Below are 27,041 nucleotides of genomic sequence, written 5' to 3'. Positions count from 1 at the left end.
GCCCTTCTAATAGATTGGAATGAGGTATTTGTGAATCTCATCTACTGTGTTTAAAATCACAATTTCTGATAACTTAAATAGCCACAGATGAAAAAAATTGCAAAAGGTAAAAGAAATCTGAAATTAGTAAATTAGTTTCTCAAATGATTTTCAAGTAAGCAAAAAATGTCCCTATTGAATCAAAGTTCCCTAGATTCGTAAGGAAAGAATGCCTGTTTATTTCCAGTTTCCCCAAATATTTTTGCAGATATTCCATATACTGTAGATGTGAGAAAGAGGTTGTTCCACTTTCATTAAAGGCAGAGTAAATACCTTGCAATTAAAAGATTGTCTCACAGCCATGCAATAAATTAACATATTAGGTGAGTGAGCTCCCCCCCCCCCATCTGTTTCTGGAGTTCACACAGATAGTCATGTATATTGTGTTAGCAAAATTATCACTTATATGCAGTTTCTAATCTGATTCCCCCTGCTGAGTAAAATAAGGGAGATATAGGAAGCAATGTTAGGCTTAGGTGAATCCTACTATTTGTCTATTTATTTAAAGGTGTATGAAACCCCCAAATTGTTCTGTCATTCAGGCTAAAAGAGTGATTTTTAACAATGGTGTTTTCAAAAAAATTAAACATACAAACAATAATATCCAAAAGCACATGTTACAAGTTTACCTTAAAAATTACTGTACATAGTAAACATACATCTACATAGTTATTGTTCATCTCTTGCATTTATATTTCACAATGACGCTAATTCAACATATATGGTACAGATCAAATTTGATCATATAACAATTAAGTGAATAGCTAATGAATAATTAGAAAGAGAAAAAAACAAGAGGAAAAAATAAAAAAACCGAACATCAATAATATTCATATATAGCTGCATCAGTCCAAAGAGAGAGGAAAAAAAAAAAGGGGGGGGGGGAGGAAAATACCTCTTCTCTATCTCCCCACTCTCCAGCTGTAGTCTTCTTTATGGGTTCTTAGTACCAAGATATTGGAAATACTTCACGTAAAATTAAGCCTTCAAAATATACAGATCTCTGAAATGATTTTGTAAGTATATATTGTGTAGAAAGAGGGTAGGTCTGTATAATTTTCAGCCACTTATTGAAAAAACATTGTATTTGTTTATCGCATGTACTACATATGTTATGCTGCTCAAACATAATTTGTGTTTTAATTGCCTGAGTGAATAAGCTAAAAGAGGAGGTTTGCTATTTTTCCAATTTTTCAAAATCAAATTTCGTACTATTAAAATAGTAGTAGGTCCGATGTCGCTAAGACGCTAAGTCCGATGTCAAGAAAAATATAGTTCTTCGTTCAAAAAGGAAATGCTCCATTGTACTCTTATTTAGCCAACAGTTTACTTTCAGCCATAACTGTCTTATTTTTGGACAGTACCAAAAACAATGAAGTAAATCCGCTGCAGGAGATTGGCATTTGTGACAGTGACCTTGTTGTTCTAATGACCAATGAGCTAGTCTTTTCGATGAAATGTATGCATTTTTAAGAAGCTTTAGGTGAGATTCCTTCCAGGAAGAAGGAAGGGGAGCATCACTAACCCATTTAATACCTTTGCTAATTATATCACCATCGATTTCTTCAAAATATTTCGTCCAGTTTAATAGGCACTGCTCCAAATTTAACTGACCTTGTTTTGCAAGCAAAATTGTGTATAGTAATGAAATTGAATGGTTCCCCTGGCTATATAGGTTTATATAGTAACCTACTCTTTCATATTTCTCCAACCAGGGTCCCAACTGCATCTTTTCCTGTATAAAATGGCACATTTGGAGGTATGCATAAAAAAAATTATTAGACAAATTATACTCTGTAGCAATACTCTCAAAGGTTTGCATCCCAAGCCCCTCATCTAAGAATTGTTCTATTAAGGTTAAACCCTTTTTGGCCCATCTATTAAATATCGCATGCTGGAGTCCCGGTTGGAATTCCAGATGGCCTCTAACTGGGAGAAAAGCAGATAAGTGGAAGTTAATCTTTAGTTGAGAACAAAGTTGTTGCCATGCTTTGACAACATTGTAAATACTAGTCAATATTTTAATATTTCCAGGAAGTTGTATATACGGGCAATGTAAGACTGCTGTAAGGGAAAAAGGATGTATAAGGTTTTCCTCTGTTTTAATATTAGTTAAATAATTAGAGGAAAGTAATCAATCTACTCCGTACCGTGCAAGTATGGCTATATTATATGTCTTAATATCCGGAAATGCGAGACCTCCAGATTCCTTAGGTTGAGAGAGCTTTGTTATAGAAAGCATATGTCTATTTTTATTCCAGATAAGATCAGAGCATGTACATCAAGAAAACGAATTAAGGAGCACCAGACAGTAGTTGTGAAAAATAAAACTTAACTTTTATTCCGCTTCAAGCAGTTTGCAACAAATTTGCAATAAAACAAATAGATCCAAAGTTAGCATAGCATGGTGTATCAAAGGTAGCGTCCCAGCTTACGCGTTTCGGCGATAGCCGTAATCATAGCTTGTAGGAACTCTAGCTGTGATCAATATTTAAAATGTGTACACATTTCCAATTGGTTAATTACAAAATCACACACCGCTTAGACTACCCTATCAATACATTGCTAAATGCTTATTTTGCTCACACCCTTTTCCAACCTACTCTGAGCAATGCGTGTTTTTACTGATACTTAAATATGTTAGGATATTTAATCCTGATCATTAAATAGCGATAATGTCCTCTGTTTTTAAATAAATGCTTGATAGCACTTTTAGTTTCTCCTATTAATGAATATCTTATCCCCTATCTTTTCCTTTTTAAATTGAAATTCTATAATATGCTATTGTGTTTATTTAGCATAATTCTCTTATTCCCATAATTTGGTTAGTTTCTTTGGCATTTCTTTTCTTCTATGCCCTTTTTCTTTTTTCTGTTTCTTAAAATATGAGATTAGATATTATAATCATACTACTTAAGGTATAGTTTCAGTCTATAGTTTATTTAAACACTTGACTTTATTATTAGAGTTTATGATTGCTGTGTCAATTACACTTTAAATATCCAGTCAAATGTTTATTCACCTTAGTGGGTGACTTTAAAACTCCTTTGTGTTTCTTTTCTTAAATTATCAATGTCAAGACTATATATATTTTAGTTTTCCTGATTATGTTCTTTTTGTTACTAGTTAATTCTATTGAATAGATTAGCTAGAATTAACCCTTTATTGACAGAAATGTATTATGTCATATTCTGAGTTCATGCCCAGAGGCCACCTCGTTTTCATTTTGTGAATCCAAAAAGCTTCTCTTTGTGCAAGTTTTTCGTCCCTGCTCTGTCCTCTGTTGTCCTTATATACCTCTTCAATTATAGTCCATTTTAAAGAACCTATTTTGCTATCATGATGACATTTGAAATGTTGCACTAAGGGAGTGGACAGGGATCCTTGTTTTATGTTGTTAATATGTTCCCTGATCCTTTCCCGTACTTCCCTCGTCGTGAGCCCTACGTATTGTAGGTCACACAAGGTACATGTTAATGCATAAATAGCATAGGTCTCCCTGCAATTTAAACATGTTTTGTGAGAAAAAATTTCCCCTGTTACTGAACTTCTAAAAAAGTTTCCTTCTTGGAGAAATTCACATGCTTTACATGTAAAGTTACTGCAATAATATGTTCCCTTGAATGTTAACCAAAAGCTCTGTGAAGTATTGCTTTTTCTTAGTTTTGTCGGTACTATCTGATTTCCTATAGATAATCCCTTTTTAAAGGAAAATCTGCAACCTTTCTTTGAGATTTTTACAAGTTTCTCATCAGCCTGTAGTAATGGTAGATGTTTTCGTATGATGGAACAAATTTGATGGTATTGGTTACTAAATTTGGTGACAAAAGTTATCATCTTCTCTCTTTTTATATGGCTTATCCTTTAATAGATCTTCTCTATTCACATGAGCCACTGAATTCTTAGCATTTTCAATTGTTTTTAAAGTATATCCTCTTGCTTTTAATTTGTTTGATAATATTTCTGTGTGCTTCAGAGCATTCCCGGTTAAAAAATGTAATATCTTTGTCCTGAATAAACAACGGTAAGTTATTCATGATGTATAATAGTTGAGGGAAAAGAATAGATTTAATAAGCATCACCTTAGTGGTGAGTGAGAGTGGGAAGAGACTCCAACAATGTAATTTGGGTGTAATTTTAGAGAAGAAAGATATATAATTAAGTTTAGGTTAGGATCTTTGTGCAAGTTAATCCCCAAATATCGGAAACTCTCCACTTCTCTAAAGTTATGCTGCATGAAACTATCCTTATTTTTATGTATCCATAGCATCTCTGATTTAAGGTCATTCACTTTATAACCAGAAATTAGACTAAAGTGTTCTAGTATTTTTAATGCTGTTGGTATATTTCTTGTGTGTTTTTAAGATAAAGTAATGAATCATCAGCATATAATGAAAGGACACACACTTGAGTCCCTAAACTTATTCCGATATTTCTTGCCTAAGATATATTGCCAAAGGTTCTATAGCGATATTAAAAAGAAGGGGAGAAAGTGGGCAACCTTGTTGTGCCCCTTTTTTTAACTTGAAGAAAGATGTTTGACTACCATTAACCAGAATAGTAAATATGGGAAATTTATACATAGTTTTAACAAAATTTATTATATTCACAAAGAAGCCAAAATTGGACAGGGCATTATAAAGATGTTCCCAAATTATAGAGTCAAAAGCCTTCTCAGCGTCAATTAGCACCATAGCAAAATCCTGTTTAAATTATACTTTATCCCTATGCAATTTGTTCCATAAATGTTCAAGAATCATATATGTTCTACGAATATTTTTTGTAGGAGATCTACCTATCATGAAGTCCGACTGATCTGAATGTATGATTTCCTTTAATATTTTTTTTAATCAATTAGCAATGATAGAGGTAAGTAATTTATAATCTACAGTTAGTAGGGAAATTGGTCTATATGAGCCAGGGTCTGATGGATCTTTATTCTTTTTAAGGATAAGAGTAATAATTGACGCTGAGAAGAATCGAGATATTGTATTTTTTTAATATAATACTCATTAAATAGATTAGTAAGCACATTAACAATCTCATGTTTAAGCAATCTATAGAACTCAGCAGGGAGTTGATCTGGACCTGGGGCCTTGCCAAGTTTATCTTCTTCTCTGGCTTCTGCAACTTCACTTAATGTTATGAGCTTATTTATTGCTTCAGTCTGTAAGGGAGGGACTATTGGGCATATGATATTATTCCAGAACGTCATATTATCCTCTGGGTCAATTGTTTTAGCTGCATAAATATTTTGATAGTAGTTAAAGGGACAGTCTAGTCCAAAAATTACTTTCATGATTCAGATAGGGCATGTAATTTTAAACAATTTTCCAATTTACTTTTATCACCAATTTTTCTTTGTTCTCTTGGTATTCTTAGTTGAAAGCTTAACCTAGGAGGTTCATATGCTAATTTCTTAGACCTTGAAGGCCGCCTCTTAAGAATTTTAACAGGTTTTCCACCACTAGAGGGTGTTAGTTCATGTTTTTCATATAGATAACACTGTGCTCATGCACGTGAAGTTACCTGGGAGCCATCACTGATTGGCTAAACTGCAAGTCTGTCAAAAGAACTGAAATAAAGGGGCAGTCTGCAGAGGCTTAGATACAAGGTAATTACAGAAGTAAAAAATATATAAATATAACTGTATTGGTTATGCAAAACTAGGGAATGGGTAAAAAAGGGATTATATATCTTTTAAAACAATAACAATTCTGGTGTAGACCGTCCCTTTAAGAAACACGCTTTTGATATTAGTAAGTGCTGTATAATTCTTGTCGCCGACTACAATTTGCTCAATCATATTGTTCTTTTTCCTGACCTTGTCAAGTCTAGCGAGATATTTAGCAGATTTACCATAGTGTCCAGTATATAGAGCGTTCATTCTAATCTCTTCATTAGTCATTTTCGATTTTAAGAATAGATCCCTGACTTGTCTGGCTTGATTATATTTATCCCAGAATTTGTTAAGTGGTGTATTTACATTTTTTCTTTAGGCATTGGTAACTGTGTTTGCTAGCTGTAATTTGCATGCTCTAAATTTCTTTTTTGCAATAACCATATAAGCTTTGATCTGGCCTCTAAAAATGCCTTTGCGGCTTCCCAGAAAATTTCTGGTTTATCTAAATAAAGATAGTTGTCTGTGCTATACTCCTGCCATTTATGACCTAACCAATTTTGAAATGGGATGTTGTTTATTAAATACTTTGGGAAATAAAAATTACTTGTTGCTTCCAAACATACTGTACCTTTAAGGAGGCCTAGAAGATCAATTAGGCCTTACCTGCAGTAGCATGTGGCTGCTTATGTATTAAATTTACCTCTGCTGTAGCAATTACTGCTTGAATATTTTGGTTTGATTATTGCTTTCCTTGACTACACTTTTGTATTAACCCTTTGTATGGACTGACTTGGTATATGACTTTACCTTGTTTGTGGGCTCTGCATTTGTTTAAAGGGACAGTCTACACCAGAATTGTTATTGTTTTAAAAGATAGATAATCCCTTTATTACCCATTTCCCAGTTTTGCATAACTAACACAGTTATAATAATATACTTTTAACCTCTGTGATTATCTTGTATCTAAGCCTCTGCAAACTGCCCCTTTTTTCAGTTCTTTTGACAGACTTGCAGTCTAGCCAATCAGTGCCTGCTCCCAGATAACTTCTCGTGCACAAGCACAGTGTTATCTATATGAAATACGTGAACTAACACCCTCTAGTGGTGAAAAACTGTTAAAATGCAATCTGAAAGAGGTGGGCTTCAAGGTCTAAGAAATTAGCATATGAACCTCCTAGGTTAAGCTTTCAACTAAGAATACCAAGAGAACAAAGCAAAATTGGTGATAAAAGTAAATTGGAAAATTGTTTAAAATGACATGCTCTATCTGAATCATGAAAGTTTATTTTGGCCTAGACTGTCCTTTTAATGATTTGTACTGCTGTTCCCTGTGAGGCCTTGACTCAGACTGTCTTACTTAGATTAACTTTACCGCAGGTGCCTCTTCTATCAGAAGATCTGCATTAAGTAATTTATGCAAGTTGCTTTCGTCTGGATAGCGAGACTAACTTATACAAAGGTATTTCTTTCTTTGATATTTGAATTTATAATTTTACAGTTACTTTCTAGTACTTAACTGCTGTTTGTTTTATAGGAGATGATTAAAAGTACTAGCGAGAGAGTTCAGTTTCTAAGTTTAGTCTCATTACTCTCTTGCCCCAGGCCTCTGTTGAAACACTATGGGTCAGATTACAAGAAGAGCGCTAAATATTGCTTGCATACAAGCGTTGCTAGTGCTCCACTTTGTAATACCAGCACACAATAGTGTGCACTAGTATTACAAGTGTATTGCAAGTTAATCACAATCATGATAGCGCGGCTCCATAGGTTCCTATGTTACAGATGGCATCAGAACCTTGTGCAGTAAAGGAGGTATGTGGCGCAGCATTTTTAAATATATATGTATATGAATATACATATATATTTACATTGCAGTCTATGTTAACACACAGTTCCCATAGACCGCAATGTAAAGTCAATTTTCAGTGCCGTTTTTTCTTTCAATCACCCTTCTCCCACCAACTTTAAAGCCCCAAAACTGCCTAGTGCAGTTTTTTTATTATAAAAAATGCTACATTTTTGTTTTAATAAAAACTACAATGCCCTCTATTTTGAGGGCATTTGGGGCACTTTTTGAAAATTAACCAGAGATCTAATCTCTGGTTAATTTTTGAGTGCTAATTGCTACCGCGAGGTCATGGTAGCAATAACCAGTCACTTGTAATGGCTGGTTAATTACTGCACTTTCGCAAATGGGCAGATTTGCCTGTTTGCATGAGTGCAATACTTCAGGACACTTGTAATCTAGCCCTGTGTTAATGTTCTGTGCATCAGTAAGGGCTTGTGGTGAGCTGAGCCTCTCAGCTATTGATTCCAGTTTGTTACATTCAAAACAACAGCACTTTGCCTGGCACTGAGAAGATGTGTGCTTGGACAGGAAAATGGTTTACTGTTTGTTACTTGTTCTTTCATGATTCAGATAGCACATACAATTTTAAACAAATTCCCAGTTTACTTCTATTATCTATATTCCTTGGTGGCTGCACATATATACATACCTCCTACCATTGGGTTACCAATGTATTCAGCTTCTTCAATAAAGATACCAAGATAATGTAGCAGAATTGACACTAGAAAACTGGAAAGTAGTTTAAAATTGTATGCTCTATCTATTTCCCCCAAAGGAAAAAAAAAAAAAACCATTCAATAGTAAACAAGCTGAATTTAATTCTATTATCAGATTTGTTTTGTCTTTGTTTACTCTTTGTAAATGAGTAAGCTGATTAACAACAATATAACACTGAGAACTAGCTGAACACATCTAGTGAGCCAATGAAAAAAGATACCAAGAGAATGAAGAACATTTGATAATATAAATAAATTGCATGTTCTATCTGAATCATGAAAGTGTAATTTTGACTTTACTGTACTTTAACAGAATAAATACTGACAATAAATGGAATGGACACATTAATACTGACCTTCTGATCCTGAAGCAAAATATTTGTAGGGATTGCGGCAAACGACTTGTAATTGGATTTCATTGTGTATGCCTAAACCAATGTAAAGAGGAAAAAAAATATGAAAGTTAAAATTACTATTTTATTCAAATAGCAGAATGTTTTGATTTTCAGATGCATTATTTGTGTCTTATATAACTATGAAGTACAAACTAGGAGCAAATACAATTTATTTTAAAAGCAATGGTATTCAAAGTTATACATTGTTTAATTGTTACAAACCTAACAAAATATTTGTACAATGTATCCTCGATTACTGAGATATTACAGTTACTTTGGAAGCAATTAACCTCCCGGTTACATATGCAGTTCAGGATTATTCTGCCAGGAACAAATTGTCATGCCTCAATTTAACAGCGTTATCATTTTGCTAATAACATATGCTTTGTGCTTTACTACTGTGACAAGAGTGGTACTGTAAAGATTATGAATCATGTCTTTAATTATTTAGGATTAACATAAAAATATCAAACATTTCCTTCAATATTTTAAAGTTAGTGTGCAAAAGTTGCAATAGAGATACCAGCATGCAAACAGCTATCCATCAACCATCTCTGAAATCATTAGAGAAATTAATGTTATGATTTTTATATGACAGTTAAAGAGCCTGTAATAAACCTTTCTAGGTGAAAACTGTATATCTCTTGTCCAAAGAAACTATTAGTTGCAAAGATCTCTATGCTAAAAAATTGATTTATTTTATTTAATAATAAAATGGCCGTTAAAACTTATCACCATCAGATAATAAAAAATACTGCATAATGTTTAAATTGCAGTTGGATAAATATATATTATAAAAATTCTATTTAATGATTTCATTAGTTTTATGCAATGACTTTACAATCATTTTCATCATGAAATATGAAACTCTTTGGGTTAGATTAGAAGTGGAGCGCTAAATTATCACACACCCGCACATTGTCAAATTTGCCCGTTTTGGGGCGTGCAACAATGAATCAGCCATTACAGTTTTGATTGAAATCTTTGCAGTTTAAGTCCTGTGAATAACATGAAATGTTATAAAATAATCAGCAAACTGATTTTTACAAAAGTTTACAAAAACTGTACAATAACATTTCAGACGTAGATCCTAATGATCTAAACATCCACAATGTGGCAATATAATCAAAACTGCGTCCTTCATTTAAGATGTAATGTAAATGACCCCTTTACATAGTATTGTATGGCAATACAATTTACATGTGTCAACAGAAACTCTACCTTTTTTCTTACAATACAGTAGTGGAATTGTAACATCAATAATACACCTATAGGAGCTGGGGTATTGTGGGTATATGATAGATGTATATGCAACATTTCATTTATCTGTATTGTATTGTATTATGTAATAAGAAGTATGTAAAGTATTGATGTGATTAATAAAACAGTGTATTTTGCCTTTAGTATGTTTTTCTTTTTCTTTTTTAGGAAGATTTTGCATTTGGGATATTAATATTTCATAGTCTTACTGTATGTCTCACAGAAGAGAACAATTACAGCATAAACAAGATAGTTATTAATGTTCCTACCTCACTAAGTAGGAAACTGTTGCTGAATACCACTTTAAAGGGGCAGTACACTATAAAATTGTTTTTCCCTTAATGTGTTTTCAATTTCTTTTTTTTTAAAATGCACAGTATAAAATATTTGAGATTTGCTTTTTAGAGTTTATTTGTGTATATAAAATAGCTGATTTTGTGTTTTGAGGCCAAAACCTAATACAATGGGTTGAGCTTGTAGATATAATCAGATACCTTTACTTTATCACATTGTGTACATGTACATGCTTCTTTATCTTATATCTGTCTGTAAACCAATCACCAATACTTGCGGCTAGATTTAGAGTTCGGCGGTAGCCGTGAAAACCAGCGTTAGAGGCTCCTAACGCTGGTTTTAGGCTACCGCCGGTATTTGGAGTCACTCAAAATAGGGTCTAACGCTCACTTTTCAGTCGCGACTTTTCCATACCGCAGATCCCCTTACGTCAATTGCGTATCCTATCTTTTCAATGGGATCTTTCTAACTCCGGTATTTAGAGTCGTTTCTGAAGTGAGCGTTAGAGCTCTAACGACAAAACTCCAGCCGCCGGAAAATAGCAGGAGTTAAGAGCTTTCTGGGCTAACGCCGGTTTATAAAGCTCTTAACTACTGTACCCTAAAGTACACTAACACCCATAAACTACCTATGTACCCCTAAACCGAGGTCCCCCCACATCGCCGCCACTCGATTAAATTATTTTAACCCCTAATCTGCCGACCGCCACCTACGTTATCCTTATGTACCCCTAATCTGCTCCCCCTAACCCCACCGACCCCTGTATTATATTTATTAACCCCTAATCTGCCCCCCTCAACGTCGCCGACACCTAACTACACTTATTAACCCCTAATCTGCCGAGCGGACCTGAGCGCTACTATAATAAAGTTATTAACCCCTAATCCGCCTCACTAACCCTATCATAAATAGTATTAACCCCTAATCTGCCCTCCCTAACATCGCCGACACCTAACTTCAATTATTAACCCCTAATCTGACGACCGGAGCTCACCGCTACTATAATAAATGGATTAACCCCTAAAGCTAAGTCTAACCCTAACACTAACACCCCCCTAAATTAAATATAATTTTAATCTAACGAAATTCATTAACTCTTATTAAATAAATTATTCCTATTTAAAGCTAAATACTTACCTGTAAAATAAACCCTAATATAGCTACAATATAAATTATAATTATATTGTAGCTATTTTAGGATTAATATTTATTTTACAGGCAACTTGGTAATTATTTTAACCAGGTACAATAGCTATTAAATAGTTAAGAACTATTTAATAGTTACCTAGTTAAAATAATAACAAAATTACCTGTAAAATAAATCCTAACCTAAGTTATAATTAAACCTAACACTACCCTATCAATAAATTAATTAAATAAAATACCTACAATTACCTACAATTAACCTAACACTACACTATCAATAAATAAATTAAATACAATTGCTACAAATAACTACAATTACATAAACTAACTAAAGTACAAAAAATAAAAAAGAACTAAGTTACAAAAAATAAAAAAATATTTACAAACATAAGAAAAATATTACAACAATTTTAAACTAATTACACATACTCTAAGCCCCCTAATAAAATAACAAAGACCCCCAAAATAAAAAAATTCCCTACCCTATTCTAAATTAATAGAGTTAAAAGCTCTTTTACCTTACCAGCCCTGAACAGGGCCCTTTGCGGGGCATGCCCCAAGAAAATCAGCTCTTTTGCCTGTAAAAAAAAACATACAATACCCCCCCCCCAACATTACAACCAACCACCCACATACCCCTAATCTAACCCAAACCCCCCTTAAATAAACCTAACACTAAGCCCCTGAAGATCTTCCTACCTTGTCTTCACCATCCAGGTATCACCGATCCGTCCTGGCATCCGGTGCTGAAGAGGTCCAGAAGAGGCTCCAAAGTCTTCCTCCTATCCGGCAAGAAGAGGACATCCGGACCGGCAAACATCTTCTCCAAGCGGCATCTTCGATCTTCTTCCATCCGGTGCGGAGCGGGTCCATCTTGAATCAGCCGACGTGGATCCATCCTCTTCTTTCTGTGTCTCCCGACGAATGACGGTTCCTTTAAGGGACGTCATCCAAGATGGCGTCCCTCGAATTCCGATTGGCTGAGAGGATTCTATCAGCCAATCGGAATTAAGGTAGGAATATTCTGATTGGCTGATGGAATCAGCCAATCAGAATCAAGTTCAATCCGATTGGCTGATCCAATCAGCCAATCAGATTGAGCTCGCATTCTATTGGCTGATCGGAAAAACAGCCAATAGAATGCGAGCTCAATCTGATTGGCCGATTGGATCAGCCAATCGGATTGAACTTGATTCTGATTGGCTGATTCCATCAGCCAATCAGAATATTCCTACCTTAATTCCGATTGGCTGATAGAATCCTATCAGCCAATCGGAATTCGAGGGACGCCATCTTGGATGACGTCCCTTAAAGGAACCGTCATTCGTCGGGAGACACAGAAAGAAGAGGATGGATCCGCGTCGGCTAATTCAAGATGGACCCGCTCCGCACCGGATGGAAGAAGATCGAAGATGCCGCTTGGAGAAGATGTTTGCCGGTCCGGATGTCCTCTTCTTGCCGGATAGGAGGAAGACTTTGGAGCCTCTTCTGGACCTCTTCAGCACCGGATGCCAGGACGGATCGGTGATACCTGGATGGTGAAGACAAGGTAGGAAGATCTTCAGGGGCTTAGTGTTAGGTTTATTTAAGGGGGGGTTGGGTTAGATTAGGGGTATGTGGGTGGTGGGTTGTAATGTTGGGGGGGGGGGGTATTGTATGGTTTTTTTTACAGGCAAAAGAGCTGATTTTCTTGGGGCATGCCCCGCAAAGGGCCCTGTTCAGGGCTGGTAAGGTAAAAGAGCTTTTACATTTATTAATTTAGAATAGGGTAGGGAATTTTTTTATTTTGGGGGTCTTTGTTATTTTATTAGGGGGCTTAGAGTAGGTGTAATTAGTTTAAAATTGTTGTAATATTTTTCTTATGTTTGTAAATATTTTTTTATTTTTTGTAACTTAGTTCTTTTTTATTTTTTTTACTTTAGTTAGTTTATGTAATTGTAGTTATTTGTAGATATTGTATTTAATTTATTTATTGATAGTGTAGTGTTAGGTTTTATTGTAGGTAATTGTAGGTATTTTATTTAATTAATTTATTGATAGGGTAGTGTTAGGTTTAATTATAACTTAGGTTAGGACTTATTTTACAGGTAATTTTGTTATTATTTTAACTAGGTAACTATTAAATAGTTCTTAACTATTTAATAGCTATTGTACCTGGTTAAAATAAATACAAAGTTGCCTGTAAAATAAATATTAATCCTAAAATAGCTATAATATAATTATAATTTATATTGTAGCTATATTAGGGTTTATTTTACAGGTAAATATTTAGCTTTAAATAGGAATAATTTATTTAATAAGAGTTAATTTCGTTAGATTTAAATTATATTTAAGTTAGGGGGGTGTTAGTGTTAGGGTTAGACTTAGCTTTAGGGGTTAATCCATTTATTATAGTAGCGATGAGCTCCGGTCGTCAGATTAGGGGTTAATAATTGAAGTTAGGTGTCGGCGATGTTAGGGAGGGCAGATTAGGGGTTAATACTATTTATTATAGGGTTAGTGAGGCGGATTAGGGGTTAATAACTTTATTATAGTAGCGCTCAGGTCCCCTCGGCAGATTAGGGGTTAATAAGTGTAGGCAGGTGTCGGCGACGTTGAGGGGGGCAGATTAGGGGTTAATAAATATAATATAGGGGTCGGCGGTGTTAGGGGCAGCAGATTAGGGGTACATAGGGATAAGGTAAGTTGCGGCGGTTTGCGGAGCGGAAGATTAGGGGTTAAAAAAAATATGCAGGGGTCAGCGATAGCGGGGGCGGCAGATTAGGGGTTAATAAGTGTAAGGTTAGGGGTGTTTAGACTCGGGGTACATGTTAGGGTGTTAGGTGCAGACGTAGGAAGTGTTTTCCCCATAGGAAACAATGGGGCTGCGTTAGGAGCTGAACGCTGCTTTTTTGCAGGTGTTAGGTTTTTTTTCAGCTCAAACAGCCCCATTGTTTCCTATGGGAGAATCGTGCATGAGCACGTTTTTGAGGCTGGCCGCGTCCGTAAGCAACTCTGGTATCGAGAGTTGCATTTGCGGTAAAAATGCTCTACGCTCCTTTTTTGGAGCCTAACGCAGCATTTTTTTGAACTCTCGATACCAGAGTTAATTTTATGCTGCGGCCAGAAAAAAGCCCGCGGAGCGTTAACAGCCCATCTACCGCCAAACTCCAAATCTAGGCCTTGGAGAGCAAAATGGAAAATTTAAATTGTATTACCTTATCTCTTCTATACCCCACTGGGAGTGTAATTTCTTCTGCTAGCTGTGTTTACACAGCTTGGCCTTAAAACCAAAAACTTTCAGGATAGGTGGGGATACCACAGGCTAAATCAACTATTTCAAATGCCAATATAATGGTAATGAAAATACCTGTAAACACTTTAACACATTCTGGCAGGTAAAGTGGATCATTGGGAACAAATTAAAGGGGGACTTTTTTGAGTAAACTGTCCCTTTAACAGACTCTAGCAATGTTCACAGAACAGGAAACTACATAATAAACTCTTAATTGTCCTGGTGATTTTAACTTATGACTTATGTATGTATTCCATGATAAAGTTATTCTAACAAACTACCCATGAGGCACACTATTATGTTTCAACAAGTTATAAAGATCTTAGTTGTTGTAACTAAAAAAATCTATTCCTTTATCTTATGTATAAATAATAAATTGATACCAAAGACAAAGCAAATAACTGCACGTAGAGAGGATTTTGTGAAAGGTGTTATGGACACCATTAGCAAGATTGTAAAACATGACATCCATGTTTAGTACCTCAAATACAAATAAAGTCAGAAAATGAGTTTGTTTATAAAAAGAGATTGGTGCATCAATACAGCATTAGTTCCAACTAGTTGTTTCTGATTGCTATCAGTCTGCTAACATCTTCGTCATTGGAAAGCGCCTTCTATTCTGATCAACCTCTGCCTCTGCCCTGCCTTTGGATTTAAGTCCACATCTTCCTTTGCAGATACAGAGGCCCATTTATCAAGCTCTGTATGGAGCTTGTGGGCCTGTGTTTCTAAAGACCGCTGCTCCATAACCCTGCCACCTGCTCTGAGCAGGCGGACATGAATTGCCACAATTCAACCTGATCGAGTACGATCGGGTTGATTGACACCTCCCTGCTAGCGGCCGTGTTTGGCCGTGAGTCTGCAGTGGGCGACGTTGCACCAGTAGCTCGTGTGAGCTGCTGGTGCAATGCTGAATATGGAGAGCATATTGCTCTCCGCATTCAGCAAAGTATTGAGGACCTGATCCACACTGTCGGATCAGGGCCGTTAGACCTTTGATACATAGGCCTCACAGTCTAAGGGCTGTTATTAATCCAATGATTTTTTTTAAATCTTTTATATTTGTTTTGAGACTTGTCTGCTTTTTTGCTGTCAATAACAGAGAAACATTTGATAAATAATAAAACATTGCCTGAATAAGGGTTAAAAAGCTATTCCTGAATTATTGGCTCATACTTGACTAACCCCTTGATGATCTCTAGAAACCACATATATGACAAGCATGGGGATGGGGGAATGTTATTACTATAGAACATTAACATAGTTTAATCATAGTTTAGGTGAAGTCAGGAACCAAATATTTCTCTTGTAAAGGGACATGAAATCCAACATCTTTCATTATTTATAAAGAGTATGTCAGTTTTAACAACTTTCTAATTTACTTCTATTATCTAATCTAGTAGCTGCTGATTGGTGGCTTCACATAGATGCCACATGTGATTGGCTCACCCATGTGTATTGCTATTTCCTCAACAAAGGATATCTAAAGAATGAAGCAAATTAGATAAAAGAAGTAAATAGGAATGTTGTTTATATTAGTATTCTCTATCTGAATCAGGAAAGAAAAATGTGTGGGTTTAAGGATGTTGTACCACATTTTTAAAGTGTGGTGACCAGATGGGAAGACATGAGACTAATTACATATTTTAAGAAACGGGATACTTTCTGTTGAATATTGTTATGTATTATTCATAGCTATTTTTTCCAAACTTACATATAATTAACACATGAACAGCTTGCATTCAATTCTGTAAAAAATCAGCATAATAATTATGGGTATTTATGTCTAGCATGAGTTATTAAGATCCAAAATCTTCTGTAGTGCCAAAATGTACTCACTCCTAACACTTTTTAAATAAAATCAAGGGGGAAAAAACAGTAGCCTATGAAAGACAATGACAGAATAATTATGTTGCAATTTCCTTTTTTCAGCAGTCAGTAGAAATGTATGAAACATGATTTAATTATTCCAAGGTATTGAGCCATTAATGGGCCACTATTTAGTGCTTTGGCTAGAGTGCTAATTGCACTTTTGAACTTTTGAAAGTAAAAAGTTATCATGCTTGCACTAAACTGACGCGCAAAAAGCTGAATTTAGAATATTGCACATGCGATAACCTATTCCCCCATAGAATGGTGCAAAAAAAGGGGAAAACATATAACTCACATGCAAACCCAATCACATATTCTAATGTGCGCTAACCCGACATGAAAATATTCAAATTCCAATGTACTGCACATAACATAATATGTTCTATTTATTCATAAATACATATTTTTACATATATTTGATGTTTTTTTGGTACATTTTTTTTATCTATACATATATATATATATATATATATATATATATATATATATATATATATAATTATATATGTATGTATAGATATATACAGATATATTTACGGATATCTATTTATAAATACAAATAACATATTCCCCTATGTGCAGAACAATGGAATATGAAATATTTACATCAAAAACATAGTTAAAACCTTTATTAAATATGAATATTGCATAAATATGTTTTTACATGCTTTCATCTACTTAACTGCAAAGGGCTCTAATGAATTTATATATATATATATATATATATATATATATATATATATATATATATATATATATATATATATATATATATATATATATAAATTCATTATATATATATATATATATATCTGTTGTATGTGTTTATATGTGAATATATTTCAGTAAATGCATATATATATATATATGTATATATATATATATATATATATATATATATATATATATATATATATATATATATCTGTTGTATGTGTTTATATGTGAATATATGTCAGTAAATGCATATATACACATATACATACACATAAACATACATAAATACATATGTACACAAATATAGAAATATATATACTGTATCTATCTATCTATCTATCTATCTATCTATCTATCTATCTATCTATCTATCTATCTATCTATCTATATATATATATATATATATATATATATACATACATACACATATTCAGACATGTATATGTATGTATCTCTATGTTAAAGACCTTTGCCTGCCTTTTTTTTTCTAACACCTGAGACCTCATATCTTTGAGCCTTTATAACGTTTGTGTGAAATATTTTTTTTAAAATAACTTTTATTAGATGGTTTTACTATGATTATAATTGTACTTTCTAATGTATTTTTGCTTTGTGAATCAGTTAACCAGAGCTCTGAGCCGCAGTAATTATTCTAGCGTACATCGCATTTGCGCACAAGCAATTAAGTTTGTTTTCAATTTGAAATACCAGTGCAATTTAACCTGTGTGCAAACGATCGTGAAAATCTGATATCGCTTGCGAGGAAACTTTTGCGCTTTACTCATAATCTGGCCCTAAATATATTATTCCTGGTAAGTAATTATTAACAGGACTGTGGAGTAAGAACACAAAACATCCAACTCCCTAATTTTTTAACTCTCCAACTCCAACTTTGACTCTGTCATAAAAGTTCATTATGTATCAATAATGATAAACCACCATCTCAATCATCAGGCTACTTTTCAGACGTTTTACTATATTTAAGTCACTTTATGGATCTTTAACTTACCATGTTCATGCAAACAATTTTTTTTTAACATATTTAAATAATACTCTATGTCTGATATACTTGATGTAAATTTAATTGAGTTACATGTCTCCATAAAATAGTATTTTGACTCTGACCTGTTATTAAGACAACAAGAATATCTTACATATATTACCAGACACCTTTGCTTAAGAGACAGCATACTCATACAAAGACTCCTAATTACAATAGTCCCACAGATGATATGTGATGTGACTATGTTTGCATAGATATTAAAGAAACAGTAAACACCTTGACATTTTATTATCAAAAATGTTTAATTATGCATAGTGAAACAACTTTGCAATATACTTTTGTAAGTTTTCTAATTCTCAGAACTGAAAATGCACACTGCAGACTTTCCCAAAACTAAACCTGATACATATATTTCCTTAATTGACGTCAGCAAAACAAATATGTGATACTAACATAATGGGGCCTATTTACCAATTTTCTGAGTAAAAGTAGCGTATCATGTCCGCAGCACATTGTGGAACATAGATAAATGCCGACAGCATACACTGTCGGCATTTATCATTGCACCAGCAGTTCTTGTGAACTGCTAGTGCAATGCTGCCCCCTCAGATTTGCGGCCAATTGGTCACTAGCAGGGGGTGTCAATCAACCCAATCATATTTGATCAGTTTGATTTCTGTTCGCCGTCTCAAAGCAGGCCGACAAGTTATGGACCAGTGTGCTTTAGACCGCTGCTTCATAACTTCTTGATTAACTTCTTGATTATGGAGCTTGATAAATATGTCCCAATGAATGTGGCTAACCTTATCTTAAAAAAAAAACCACATGTAAAATAGCTGGCTCAATCTAATTGCCAGAATTGATGTATGTTGTAATTTATAAAGGCTTTTAGAACATGCAGCATTCATTTAAACTATATTAATATTATATAGTGAACATGCATATAAGAAAGAGAAATACCTTTGTACTTTCATTTTGGAAACATTGCAGTGGTGTGTAAGTTGATGACAACTCACTGGCTTCTGACTTTAGTGACTGTCTATAATCAGGTAACCTACAAACATTCTCAGGTTTTCTTTTTAATTCCTCATTGTTGACTGAGCTGGAAAACGATTTGTAATTTGTCTGTAATGTCTTTGAATTATCCAGGTCTGAACTCATTCTTGAACTGAGAGACAAGTCACAAGTCTTAAAGTTTTGATTTGGAAAACTGGATCCATCTATAATGTTCCTAGAGGGGGGTGATGTTCTATGTTTACTTGCAAAATGGTTATGTGCTGCAGAACTCCTTGGTGTAATCAGAGATGAGATAATAAAATCACTATAATTCTCATTTTCCTTTGAATTCAATGGCACATTTTGTCTTTGACTTGTCAAGTAAGGAAGTGAATTAGAGCGATTTGAAGGCAATATAGTTGAAGGGAACAATGAAACATTTTTTGATTTTCCAGTAACTGAATGCTTTTTCAGTGGTTTATGTGTATCTTTCATTAAAGGTGGTTTAAGGTTAAGTGGAGCTATATTTTCTTTAGAAGAATATGGTGACTGTAATTGTGAAGAAGGAGACAAAGTTCCACTTCGTGAATATAAAACACTTTTAGATTCCTTGAAGTGAACTGAATCTGGGGACAGTGTAGTAATAGGCTTTGATATTTCATTATCAGCATCTTTAATATTTGATTCTGAAGCAGAGGACAGTATTTTATATTGATGGGCGTCCTTTCTTTGAGAGCATTCTATATTTGTCTGCTGTGGATTATGTAGAGAAAAACATGAAAATGATTTCCTTGGTAAAATACATGTTCCTGTAGACCTCATTTCACTTGATTTTTTTCTATCTGGATTAAATTGATAGAATCCTTGACAAAATTTTCGGTTTATGTTTTCAGATCTTAGTAGAGAAGTTAAATAAGAAAGTCGTGATGGCACAGGGGAAACTATCTCTGACCTTGCAGGAGACATTGGGCGGCTGAGATCATTTACACTACTTATTGTTGAAGATGAACCATAAAACTTAGACTGAAGGGGGGTAGGGCTAGGACTAAGAGAATGCTTTATTACTTGTACTGGTAAAGGAGACATTGCTTTTGACCTATAACAAGTATCAGGAGAAGATATTTTGGTATTGACAGTAGAGGTATCTGATACTTTCATCTGAGTAGGGATTGAAAAACTTGCCATATTTGTATTTGGTATGTTTAGTAATGGCGATGTGATTGGCAAGAGTTTATTGGAATTAGGAAAGCTATTCTTGGTAGTCGTATCTTTTATATTTGCAGGAGAGTTGCATATAACATATTCATGCCTTCCAGGTATTTGATAATTCAAACATTTAAATTGTTGATTTAATGAGTATGAATCTTTGGAGTTATATGGACCATAATCGGCAGTTGTTACACAAGAATTCAGCTGCAGAGAAAAAAGAAACAACAATTTAGTAAATCAGCTTTGTTAAATTTATCAGTATATGATTCAATATTTTAACAAAAAAAAATGTTTTTAAGAACTTTGATTTATTCATATTCAATTAGTGATTTTTCCTAATTCTTAAGATTAAAGGCCCACATTACAAGTGGGGAGCAAAAAAAAAATAGCATTGTTGAGATTTAGCACTCCTAAATTTAAATCAGTAATGCTCTTGCACTCTTATTACAAGCTGAAAGTAAAAAAGTAGTGCTTCAGTAAAAGCCTCAGGCACGCTAACATCTGGAGGTTGAATAGCATGACTGAGCTAAATATAGGACGCATCTCTGACTTCCGCTTGAGCACTAACCCAAAGGTGCGCTAAGCCTAAGTGTGCTAATAACTTTATTCTTAACTCAATAGAAAATGTTACTTTTATTTCATATTTATATACAGGGTAAAGCATGTGCTAAACATATTTTCTGGTCATTTTTAAATCCTTCATTTGTAATACCAGATTGTGTGCTATTCATAGCGCGGGCCCACAATATTGATAGCACTACTTTTGTAATCTGAGCCCTAGTTTTTTTTCTGTATGTACAATATTCTAATGTGTTCCTTACTTAATAAGATTTGAATATGGATGTGTAACATTAGGCACACAAAAGGAGTTCTTTACCTTATATAGCTCGTATTACAAAAAATATAAAGAGTGAATTGGCTAAAATAGACTCAGCAAAATATTTAAAATGAACCAAAGTGACCAAACTTGGCTGTTTTGATTATGAAGCCCCTTTATAAAAATTAGAGCCAGCATATTAACTTTGTTAATTCATAAAGCACATAAATAAAATAAAGCCAAAACATAATTATGCAAAACAAAATATGTAGAAGGAACTATCTCTGGCCTAGAATGTAATCTTTTAGTATCTCTGGCCTAGAATGTAAACGTTTAGTTGTTTGCCATGATAAATCATCATTATCTACTCATCAATAATATTTTTACCTATTCAAAGTGCATTAGTTGAATTGATAACCCACCAAGGTACATCACTGATATTTGTATCATACTGATTTGTATGTGATCTTGGCTATTTTCCAGAAAGTGAGGGCAAGTAGTCTGATTAAGGGATGAGTGAAGAAAAGCTGCGTGAGGAGATGGCCTCTGAGAGATAGCTAAGATTAAGAGGTTGAGTGAAGACAAGGGGTCTGAGACAGTGATTAAATAAATATTAATTATAATGATGGTGCAGAGAGAGCGTTGAAAAAGAAGAATCAAATTGGTTTCAATGACTTAGACGAAACACTCTGAAATTAATTATACAAAATGATTGTCTATGGAATTTCAGGCTGGGTCTATATGGATGATGCAGTAACTATTTAAAAAAACAGAAAACTTTTGAGTAAAAAAACAAAAAAATATATATATATATTAAGGCAACACTATAAATTATGTCTTCTAATCTTTGCAAATTATGTATCCAGATATTGTATATATATAATATATATAGTAGTACAGAAGTCAGCACTCATTGCTCTTTCAAAATAAAACTTAACGAGAGAGAGAGAGAGAGAGAGAGATAATTTTACTCACAAGCAAACACTGCAACCTCATACCTCCGATTAAGTGACAAAAAAGTGTCACAAAACATAAAAAAATACATGTAACATTACAGTAACACTCATGTTAACATTGTCTATTATAAAGTTATTATAAACTTTTATTGAAAAACATTGCAAAAAAGCTATAAGGGCTCAAAGTTACAAGATGTCAGTTAAAAAATTTTTTTTTCCAAAACTGCTGTTACATAGAGATCCAGAGGAACACATTTATTCCTATTTGTTTGTCCATAAATGTATAAGTATATTAATGTATACATATATTTATGTATTTATATTTGTATATTTGTATTTCAAAACATATATAAACATTAAACACATAAATATATGTGTATAGATTCATATACATATATGGTAATGTGTTGTTGTGATCAGGGTTGCGCAAGCTGTGGCTGTTATTATTCTGGCATGAGAAGGAGGCTGCATTAAAGTCTATTGGGAAATGGGATTATGCATTTGCAATTGCGGTTTGCGCCCTTTTAAGTGTGAAGATGTGACCACAAAGTTGCATTCTTCTTACTTTCAACTTGTAATACGTGCACATGGTAAAAAACAACAGTGCAAATTTGCACTCCAACTGTAGTTTAACCTTTAAAGGGACAGTTTACTCAAAAATGTTCTCCCCTTTAATTTGTTCCCAATGCTGCTTAGCTGCTGGAGTGTATTAAATTGTTTACAAGTATTTCAATTACCGTTATATTGGCATTTGAAATAGTTTATTTAGCCTGTGGTATCCCCACCAATCCTAAACGTTTTTAGCCTCAAGGCCAAGCTGTGTTAACACAGCCAGTAGAAGAAATTACACTCCCAGTGGGTTATAGAAGAGATAAGGTAATAAAATGTTAATTTTCTATTGTTCTCTACAAGTATTGGTGATTGGTTTATGGACAGATATAAGATAAAGAAGCGGGTATATGTATACAATGTGATACAGTAATGAGATCTGATTACCTATAAGGTCAACCCATTTTATTAGGTTGTGGCTTCAAAACACAAAGAGCTCGCTTCCATTGAGCTGTAATTAGGTTTGCGAGCACTCGCAAACCGTTAAATATGCTGTCGGAAGCAATATCATTTATCGACTGTTTCCAATGTCGCGTTATACCTCAATGTCGGCAGCCGAATATCTTCTCGTTCCATAGAAAGTAATAGAAGTCATTAATCGATAAATTATACCAGGTATCCAATGAAAGCGCTAACTGTTAATACACTGTTGGAGGCTGTCGATACATTGAGAAATATTACACCCATCTCAACTAGGTGTAAAGGAGGAAAAGGGAGCTTTTTGAGGCCTGTTCCTCATTGAAATTGCAAATCACAAAAACATTTATGAGTGTTTCAATGTACAAATAACATTATATATTCTACTAAAAAAAAAAATAAAAAAAAAAATCAAGAATCCCAGCCAATGAGTCTTAGAATAAAGAAGTTTTTATTCTTCAACAAAGGATATGTTCTAGTGTTATCTTTCACACTATGCAATCATAAAAAACATAGGGGAAACGTCTGATGTAAGTTCATTCATATCCACACATACCCCATCCACCAAACACATCCATATCCAACAATCAGCACAAAATATAAAACGTAAAAATCAAGAAAAAATAATAATAGTACCAAAAGTGAAAACTTCACTATCACTCCCAGGGCGTCCCCAGGGAGTGTGAATAGACACCACCAAACCAGGACTCTATTAATGTTAGAACCCTAAAGAGTGTCCCCTCAATCTGTAACTCTATGATATTATATAGAACAAGAATGTCTCGTTATGTTGCAGGTACTCCTCGAACAAGAATGTCTCGTTATGTTGCAGGTACTCCAACTGTAACAGTGTGTGATCACTTGAAAACATAGGCAAATTTCTTGTTGCCAATATATAAGGACAGTCACAGAAAACACAACGTGTTACAGCAATTGTAATCCATAATGGGTAATTCCTACAGAGACCTCAGTGACATATCTTGTAGCTGTATCAATGTTACGGTTCAAATGTCCCTCCAACCTGCCCTGCTTCTGGCCACATAACGTATAGTGGGGAGCTATGAACGTAACTTCGGCCCAAACACACACTCTCTTACAACTTCACTCACGGTATCATATAATATAGCCCAAAATTAGCTTCTGCAAGAGCTGCGAGTATCTCATACCCTCATGGCAGCTTATAGCCTTTGGCTTGTTCAAATCAAGGAAAATAAATGGATAACAGTGTTACCTCCTTCAGTGTATGTGCACTTTCTAGGTGATACCGTGAGACTCGGATCTCGCCGTGTATCTTCAGTGTGGTTATTAGGACCCTCCAATGTAGAATTATAGTCTCACCTCACAATTTCTGTGGCTCGGACAGCAGGATAGACAGGTCTCAGCGGTGGCGTCTGACCGTTCCGACGCGCGTTTCGGGACTCCGCCCCTTTCTCAAGGAATTATATCTCACATTATATATTCTACATTTATTGGTCCTATGTATAGGAATATTTGCACCTATGTTTTCATAGAAATATCAATATGTATGTACATAGAAAAATAGATGCAAGGATACATCTACCTATTCCAAATGCAACCTTTGCCCAGGGATGCTATATATATATTCTAAATACATTTATAAATATAATTATAGCTAATAATAATCTTCGTCTACATGTATATATGTATGATAATTGTATATATATATTTGACCTATATAAATCGTATAATTACAATAATTACTTTTAAATGTTATGTTAAACGCTGATATATTTAAATAAAAAAATATTCTAACTACGTTCAGTGTCTTTGAATTTCTGATATGTAACTACATATATGTTGAAATTATAGTTTATGTCAAAAGTAAAAGTCATGAGTAAGTATTAATTAAATTAAGGATTAGATGAAATGAAGATAAGCACCCCCCCACATGTTATTCATTGCAATCACCAGTTTCATATATGTTAACCAGCAACACACAGCTATTAAGAAGACCACACCTAGCCTAACCTCAGAACAGATATTTCAAAATGCAGGGTGAGAGAGAAGCTGAGAATGCTGAAGTTAGATAGCGTAGACCTGACATCCCCAGAGTGAGGCTGGATATAGAAACCCTGAATGAGCAGCAGGTGTTTGAAAGTTTCAGGCTCACCAGGGAGAAAATGTATCAGTTATATGCCCTGTTGCAAGACAGGGTGAAAAGCCAGGGCTATTCAAGCAGGACTGTCCCTGGAATGATCAAGTTACTAGGGGCACTTAATTTCTTTCATGTAATTGGCAAGAGTCCATGAGCTAGTGACATATGCGATATATATTCCTACCATGAGGGGCAAAGTTTCACAAACCTCAAAATGCCTATAAATACACCCCTCACCACACCCACAATTTAGTTTTTACAAACTTTGCCTCCTATGGAGGTGGTGAAGTAAGTTTGTGCTTAGATTCTACGTTGATATGCGCATCTCAGCATTTTGAAGCCTGATTCCTCTCAGAGTACAGTGAATGTCAGAGGGTTGTGAAGGGAGTATCACCTATTGAATGCAATGGTTTTCCTTGTGGGAGATCTATTTAATAGGTTCTCTGTTATCGGTCATAGAGATTCATCTCCTACCTCCCTTATTCAGATCGACAATATACTCTCATATTCCATTACCTCTACTGATAACTGTTTTAGTACTGGTTTGGCTATCTGCTATATGTGGATCGGTGTCTTTTGGTAAGTATGTTTCCATTACTTAAGACACTCTCAGCTATGGTTTGGCACTTTATGCATTAATATAAAGTTCTAAATATATGCATTGTACTTATATTTGCCATGAGTCAGGTTTATGTGGATTTCCTTTTGCAGACTATCAGTTACATATTTGGTAAAAAACATATTTAGGGAAAAATTTTCTTACCTGGGGTATAGTCTTTTCTCAATTGACTGCTTTTTCATTAAATTTCACGGGCAAAATTAGGCTCACGAGGGCGCAAAATGAAAAAGTTTATTGGGTCATTCTTAGCGCGAGAATTTTTTTGGCACGAAGGTACGTCCGATGACGCAAATTCGTCATTTCCAGTGTCTTAGTTGATGCCAAGTTCCTTGCACAAAGTTGCATCTACAATGTCGCGAGTGTGTCATTTACGGATGTTGTTAGCGCAAAAACATTTTCAGTTTGCGTTGTGCGTCATATTAGGCGCCAAACAATTTCATTATTTAAAACCCCATTCCTATATGCCTCTTGCCTTTTTCTATGTCTGAGGGCTATACTGCTTGCTTTTATTCCCATTCCTGAAACTGCCATATAAGGATATTGATCATTTTGCTTTATATGTTGTTTTTTCTCTTACATTTGTGAGATGTCTCAATCTAATCCTGTCTCAGAAACCACTGTTGGAACCCTGCTGCCTGATAACAGTTCTACCAAAGCTAAGTGCATTTGTTCTAAATTTGTGAAGATTATATTTACAGCTGTGGTATGTAATAGTTGTCATGATAAGCTTTTACATGCAGATAATGTGTCCATCAGTAATAGTACAATGCCTGTTGTTCCTTCAACATCTAATGTACATGATATACCTGTGAATATAAAAGATTTTATTGCTGATGCGATTCAGAAGGCTTTGTCTGCCATCCCGCCTTCTAATAAATATTAAAGATCTTTTGAAACTTCTCATAAAGTTGATGAGTTTTCAAATGACCGACAACATACTAAATTATCCTCCTCTGATGAGGATCTATCTGATTTAGAAGATCCTTCTTCAGATATTGACACTGACAAATCTACTTATTTATTTAAAATGGAGTATATTTGTTCCTTGTTAAAAGAGGTGTTGATTACAATGGATATTGAGGAAACTAGTTCTCTTGATATTAAAACTAGTAAA

The 27,041-nt window shown here is 34.4% G+C and overlaps 1 protein-coding gene across 9 annotated transcripts in view; it reads right to left on the bottom strand.

Moving 5' to 3' along the window:
* MLIP (muscular LMNA interacting protein) overlaps positions 1-27,041 on the bottom strand; it is an 868,816-nt gene that overhangs the window by 299,122 nt on the left and 542,653 nt on the right. For all 9 annotated transcript variants that reach the window (XR_008402011.1, XR_008402012.1, XM_053710391.1 and 6 more), the window contains 2 exons: positions 19,149-20,597; positions 8,584-8,655 (listed from right to left, as the gene is read on the bottom strand). Coding sequence is in view for 7 of the 9 variants with exons in the window: in XM_053710391.1 (XP_053566366.1) it covers positions 8,584-8,655; positions 19,149-20,597 (1,521 nt within the window). In the remaining 2 variants the exon portion in view is untranslated. The remainder of the gene's footprint in view (positions 1-8,583; positions 8,656-19,148; positions 20,598-27,041) is intronic.

This window comes from Bombina bombina, chromosome 4 (assembly GCF_027579735.1).
Source record: "Bombina bombina isolate aBomBom1 chromosome 4, aBomBom1.pri, whole genome shotgun sequence".
NCBI classification, from domain to species: Eukaryota; Metazoa; Chordata; class Amphibia; order Anura; family Bombinatoridae; genus Bombina; species Bombina bombina.
This window is presented reverse-complemented; position numbering and strand designations above follow the sequence as displayed.